We start from the raw sequence: 7,035 nt of genomic DNA on the forward strand, positions 1-7,035 counted from the left end.
GTAACACCCAAAATCCTAATTTTGGGATATATATATATATATATATATATATATATATATATATATATATATATATATATATATATATATATATAATCCTAAAATCTAAACAAGAGTATTTTCTCATAAAAGTGATTATATATTAGAAAGTATTTCCTCATAAAACAAAATAAGTAATAAATATTGAAGTTTTGAAACGAACTTTTAATGGATCACACATTCAAAATACTGTCGTAAAATGAATATTATGTGTGTTGCATATTGAAAACATTGCCTAAATAAATAAGTAAAGTAATAAATAAATGAATAAACTTAATACATGTACCTTGCATTCATGTTGGAATATTTTGTGTGTCTCTGTAAATTAGAACTTTGTTTGAATTTAAATCTAATTGGAATTGGAAAATAGGAAATAGGAAAAAAAGAAGAAAAAAAAGAAACCTTACTTGCGTCTTGGCCGATTACCTCTCGGCCCATCTCTAGTGTCATCCCGCACGGCCCACTCGGATCCTCTCCTCTTTCCTGAGTCGCTTACTTGTGGGGCCCACTAGTTAGCCTCGCACCAAGCTCGCCAGTGGGGCTTCCGTTTCACTGGCATGAGGGTCCCAACCTTTCTTCCACCTTGCGCCGTTGAGACCGCGGCGATAAGTCCGCCTGGGAACGTGGTCGCGTGACCCCCACGCCGCCCGGATCGCTTCGGTTAGCGGAGTCCCTGCTGTGGCCTCACGATATCTATAGAAGCCGTGCACCTTTTCCCCCTCCTCTGTCTTGGCCAAAGGAACTGGGAGCCATTGAGAGAGAGAGGACGCACATAGAGAAAAATCGAGGTAGGAGAGACACCGTCGCCGTTGAATCAAACCGTTGCTGCACGATTATCCTCGCAGTGCGGGCTAGGAGGGTAGCTTTAGGGTGCTGTTTGGGTGGGGAACCTCGGCTTGGCGCAAGGATCAGCAGGACCCCCTGGCGTAAGGATGCTGCTATCAAGTGTGTCATGCTCCTTCCTAAGCCTAGGATCCTCTGGTGTTCCGTTTAGGGTGTCGAGTGACGTGAACGACCCACCCCCAGCCATGGCGCCGCCGTGGCTGGCGCGAGCGCCGCCGCCATGTTGGCCGAAGGTGGGTGAAGTAGCACTGGTCGTTGATCCGGGATTGTGTGGTCGTGATCTGATCGGATGGGAGTGGTCCAAAGATTGATTTGGGACCATTGGATCTAGATCGAAGGAACTAGATCAATTCGGGCTTCATAAAATTAGGGTGGTAGATCGTGGATCTGATGGCCCTAGTGGCATACTGGTTTGTCGAGAGATCGAACAGCCTGGGCCGTCCATTTATGATCCGAGGGCTAATATCACATAACGGTTCGGTTCTAATCTAGGCTGTGTGTTTCTGATCGGACGACTTGAACCTGTTAAGAAACCAGTTTGGGCTCCGAAGGCCCCACGTGGCCAATCTAGCCGAAACCCTAACTCTGCACTATATATAGAGGAGGACACCACCATTTGTTGTAACCAGTGAGCTGAATACATGAATGAGAATATCAGTTCCTCCTATATCTTTGTGTCTCTTGTGTTTGTGATTCTACTTCTAGTTAAGAAGCCTTTGAACTACACTTAGTAGTAAAGGGTTTTTAACACGTTATCAGCACGAGTGCCCTTGTAACTTTCAAGAAGGTACGAATCCAAATCACACGGCGCATGCAGGAATATGGCCACATGCTCATCTGATCATGCTAAAGGTGTGTAACAGACATGATTTTTTTTACATTTATTTGTTTCAACACGCAAGGCAGCCACCGCTGCTCGTGTGAAGCTGGTGTGCGGCTGCACGCGGGCACAGCGGCCGCCGCACCGCCATGCAGGCGAGTGCGCTGGCCACGCCGCCGCAAGCAGGCGCGGGCTTCGCCGTAACTGCTTCAGGCAAGAAGTAAGAGCACTCCGGCACGCAAGCACAACTCTGCTGACGCCGCTCCGGCACGCCGGCATACAGCCGTCTTAGCCCCGCTACCCCGCTACGAGGGCATCGCGCCGCCTCTGTTTTGAAGGCGCGCTGACGCACAGACGTGGCCCCGCCCGCCGCAAAACAAGCACAGACTGTCGCCGAGCGCGCGGGTGCGCAGGCCACCGTCGCCGCCGACGCAGGCGAGCACGCAGGCAGCTGCTGCCGCAAGAAGGCGCGGGCTCAGGCCCCGATGCTGCCTCAAAGACGAGTGTGCAGGCCGCGATGCCGCAGCCACGGGCGTGGGCCCCACAGCTGCCGCCGCCAACCCACAGGCGAGCGTGTAGGCGCGCGGATTGCATCCTTCCGTCGTTCCATCGAGCCAGAGAAGAAAGAAGAGGAGGAAAAATGGGTAGAGAAAGATTTGACGGCGGCCAGCAAGAGCAGCCAGCAACAGGAAACCCTAACAAGGTTCCTCACTTCCCCTTGCGTGCGCATTTAGGGCTATATGGGCTAGGCCCTGCAAAAAAAACAACAAAGAGAGGAAAAGAAAAGAAAAAGGAGCGGGCAGCAAAGAGCGCGCGCATGACTAATTGGATGAAATGGGACTGGAAGGCCTAACGGTTTTTTTTAACTTTTATCAGAAAATTATAAAGTCCGCTAAAAAAAGGAAATGATTAGTAGTATCTCTTGAACTATAGGAAAGCTCAAGAATAATCATGAAAATGCTGGAAATGATGAAAACTATTTTCATGCAATAATCGGGACCAGAATTATTCTCTATTTATGTACTTTTATATTACACTATTTATTTAGTAGGTTATATCTTTGCTGTTAAGCATTTGAATTATGAATTTTCATTACTTTTGTTCAATTGTTATGTTTATCCCTAGAGTGCAATAGAAAGTTACATGAAGTAATTTTCCTCATTTTATCTATGTATATTTATTTATATAGCAATACTAAAAAACCTAGAATATTTAGAAATTTACAAGAAGTAAATCCTAAAGCATATTATGGAATAGCATATATTGTATGATGTGTATATTACCGGAAAGCACATTACATACTGTGGAAAGTCCTACATGATGAACTCAATTCGAAAGTACATGGAGCATTTTTAGAATATATGGATAGTTACATCCAAAATATCTGAAATAACAAGAAGTGTTTTCGAAAAATATGAAAATTGCAAATATACACATGTAAGCGTTGATGATGGCATAAACGAATTATGGAATTGAAGGTAATTTTATGGTATTATTACTTTTATGCAATACATTATGAAATTGCTAGTGCTATTAATTTTTCATAGCTATTGAATTTCATGAGAAGCATACCATATACGACTTATATAGGATGGCAAGTGTTTTGTACATATTTCAAACTACGAAAATACGAGCAATTTTAAGTATTTTCTCCACATGACATATGAATGCGCCATCGTTGCTGACTGGTAGTCGCCGACAAGAAGTCGATCGAGGTGTGGCATGTAATTGTTGCTGATTTAAAATCGCCGACTTCTACGTCGATCAATTAATATGCACAAGTCTCATGAAGTAGACATATGATCAGTAATTCTCTTGATCTAGTTGAAAATATTTAACAAGAAGTCTAATACTAGCATATAAACAACAGTAACCATCCATATGAACCATAGAAGGTCATCTTGTTGTTTCTAATATGCACAACCGCTTACCTCATGCATATCCAAATTCAGTCTTATGAATCGCCAAATGAAAGCACACTAACTTGGTTCATACCAAAGTAAGTTTATGGTCAAACATGCAAGTAGTAAGTCATTGACACTAAGAATGCTCTGTCATGAAGAAATACCCCCTTGCCCCTAATCGTATAAAAAACCACATGAAGTGGATTGGAGAAGAAAATACCCCAAACAATAATATTGAAATTAATGTCAATATTTATTTTGAATGATCTCTTATAAATGATCAACATCTCTTGCATCATTTTAGAATTGTGATTGTAAATATTGTATGAATTAGAAAGCCACGAAGAGTAGACCCGCTTTGGCAAATAATTTCCAACTCTTGAAGAGAAGGTCACATTTTTCTCATCATTATATATGAATTTTTACTTAGTATTTATTTGAAATACATTCGATGTTTGTTTCCACTTTGTATGGAATCTTGCATTTACTCGACTATTATGAAGCACGAAAGTAACATAGAAGCGTATGAATCATCTCTTAAATTCTATGAAAGTATACGACTGATATAAAATGTCGAAAGAGATATCGACACAAAAAAGAATTTTTAAGAAGAGTGCATCCAAGCGGGCCACGAAGGTTGCCCTCTATAATGTCATTCCTCGAAGTATTTATTTTACATTATATGCATAGAATGAAAAAATGTTACATTATATCAGCACTTGAAGAAGCATGATCATACGAAACATCGTACATGTAGTACCCTCTCAAGTTTAAAAGAGATCCATAAGAATTCGTTTCATGACGAAACAATTAACATAGTAGCACATTCCCATATGAATTATTAGGGAATATGGATGTTTTTCCAAAATAATAAAGGTTGGTTGAAAAAAAATATTTATGAAATTTTCCCTTTGAACCTCGCTATGCACACTTGAATTGTCAAAGAGCCTAGAAGCTCAGATAATCATGGTCCCTTGCATCATAGAAATCTCAATTATATTCGCAAATAATGAGAAACAATCAACTTGCATGACCATAACAAATTAGCATCCCCTGAATCAAGAAGATTCATGTGTGTACTCTGAGCCATTAGGGAAACTAATAATACGATGTTCTCTTATGAAAAGTACAAAGAATACCCCTTACCTAGAATGCATCTAGGAGATATCCATGGTGGTGTAAAGCCCTTGTTAGGGATCTTAAGCAATTATATGTGCCATATGCTTCATCAAAGTGGTCAAAATAGAGTGTGCCCCTTAGAAAACCACATACCAATGAAGTTGATAACATTGCTCATAAGAATTATGGATATAATGGGTAATCATCACTATGAAGTCTAGCAATGTGAAGAAAGATGCCAAAAGAAATAAGGATACACTTGGAAAATATGGTCGTACTAGAAGAATTACCCTTTTTTCAAGAAAAGGACATGAAGTCCATAATTTCAAAAGAAAAGAAAAGGGGCATATAGTCATAATGCATATGACTAATGCAAATGATCATAAGTACAACTCCCCAACTTCAAATCTATGGTATATGTACTTACCACAATAATTCCCAAGTATCTATTCCACGGCATTAGGGGGAGGAAAAGAATACTTGAAATAAGAATGCCGGGAAATCACCTGAAAAGCCAAAAAGATCCCCGTGCAAGACTCGCACCAATAAGAAAACTAGAAAATCAAGAAGCCGGGAATTCACATAGAATATTCCCATACAATACCAAGAAGTAAATTGGAATGTCAAGAAGACATTGGAATAAAGTATTGAACTGCCATTTTGTTTTGTGATTTGTAGAGCGTGATCAAGTCGCACTATTGTTTAGTGCACTAGAGAGGACTTAAGTACCATGAATGGTATTCCTCATCCTATTCCGAGGCCTCAAAGAAAAGGATAGGAAATCTAGTTACTCTAATTCCAAGTACCCGGGGACGCCTCGAGAAAAATGGATAAGAGAGCTTATCACAGCCTAGTCACGAAACACCCCAACGAAATAATGGGGAACCAGTTGAGAGCTGGTAACTGGAGAGCAGCCTGCTAGCGAGGTGCCTTCAGGATATGAATATACCGGTAAATGAAAAAGAAGAGAAAGCTGAAACAAATTTGAGCTCATCAGCTATTAATAAAGGAGCTTGCTACCGTATTGAGAAATATTAGAGTAAAGCAAGATAAAGTGCATAAAGCACTCCCGTGAATTCCGAAAAGGAATGGTAATACTTGAACAAGAGCAATAGTCATTATGTATCTATCATATAATGCAGACTATCTTGAAAAGATGGCAATCACTGTAGCAAAGATACAATGACCACTAGCAGCTCAAGTTCTTGAAGATCTGTTTTTTCCTAATCATGGGCATTATCTCCTCTTGTAAGTATGTTTATCTCATTGGCAGAAATCAACTTGAAGTTGAATAAAGGGATGGTTAAATAAAGAAAATATCTAGATTTGGGCTTTATATATATTTATAGGCACATAGAAGTGTCTTTGCCCATAACCTAGGAAAGGCAAATAGAATTAAGCATAGTGTAACTTCGAAAAGTTACCACAAGTATTGAAAGAACGATGAAAAGAAGCAACCATACTCGAAGTATGGGCAAACCATAGCTTAGGCATATAGCTTGAGGCATGCTTGAGTGAATATTTGAAACATATACCTTATCATACTGAAAGGGTTTCAATATAAAAATGTGTATTATGAAAATGCTATTAATTGGTCGGTCATTTGTGAAGAACCTAGACCTATAAGAACCTAAGGATGAGGGGGAGGAAATACCATGCCGATACACCATGAAGATAACACAAAAGGTAGACACTATGTGTCATTGTGTTGGATCGGTAATGGCACTAAGTATAAATAAATACCTTGTGTATGGATCATGAATGTCCTCCAATACATCCAAAGGGTAGAGAAATTTTGAATTGAAGATCAAGACATGAATCTAAATGTGAATATGAATTCCCTTTGTGGCAAATCAGAATTGAATTAGAGTCAGAAAGTAAACCTTTGTGTCAACAATAACAAACTCATATGGGAACCAAAGTCTAGCATAAAGATTTTGTGAAGATGTATACTTTGAATAAGAAACACTCCATGATATAAGCATTGTGGATTAAGAATCCCCACTACCAACTTATGAAACAAAGAAGCTTGTGTTGCATAAGTAATGATGGGATATGTGCTATGTATGAAAATCCCATTAAGGTATGATCAAGAAGGCATATGATGAACCATGCTAGGGTCTTGCATAATAAGGCACAAGAGGATCTTGTAGATCTCCATTTAAGCATTGCATCCATCATTGAAAGGATGGACTTGAAGCAATTATAAAGGACTTAAAAGTGTGGTTATCAGGGGGAGAAATTTGCATACTCCTAAATTGAATATTGAGCATGAAGTTCAAATAACTAATTAGATTAAACGAAGAAAAA

At 39.8% G+C, this 7,035-nt stretch overlaps 1 protein-coding gene across 1 annotated transcript; it reads right to left on the reverse strand.

Annotated features, from left to right (window-relative positions):
* Positions 1–1,738: 1,738 nt before the first annotated feature.
* On the reverse strand, positions 1,739–2,402 carry LOC100277170 (uncharacterized). The gene has a single exon (NM_001150816.2). It carries the CDS (start codon positions 2,294–2,296, stop codon positions 2,000–2,002), a length of 297 nt encoding a protein of 98 aa, NP_001144288.2. The 5' UTR covers positions 2,297–2,402; the 3' UTR covers positions 1,739–1,999.
* Positions 2,403–7,035: the final 4,633 nt, after the last annotated feature.

Source organism: Zea mays, chromosome 6 (genome assembly GCF_902167145.1).
Source record: "Zea mays cultivar B73 chromosome 6, Zm-B73-REFERENCE-NAM-5.0, whole genome shotgun sequence".
Taxonomy (NCBI): domain Eukaryota; kingdom Viridiplantae; phylum Streptophyta; class Magnoliopsida; order Poales; family Poaceae; genus Zea; species Zea mays.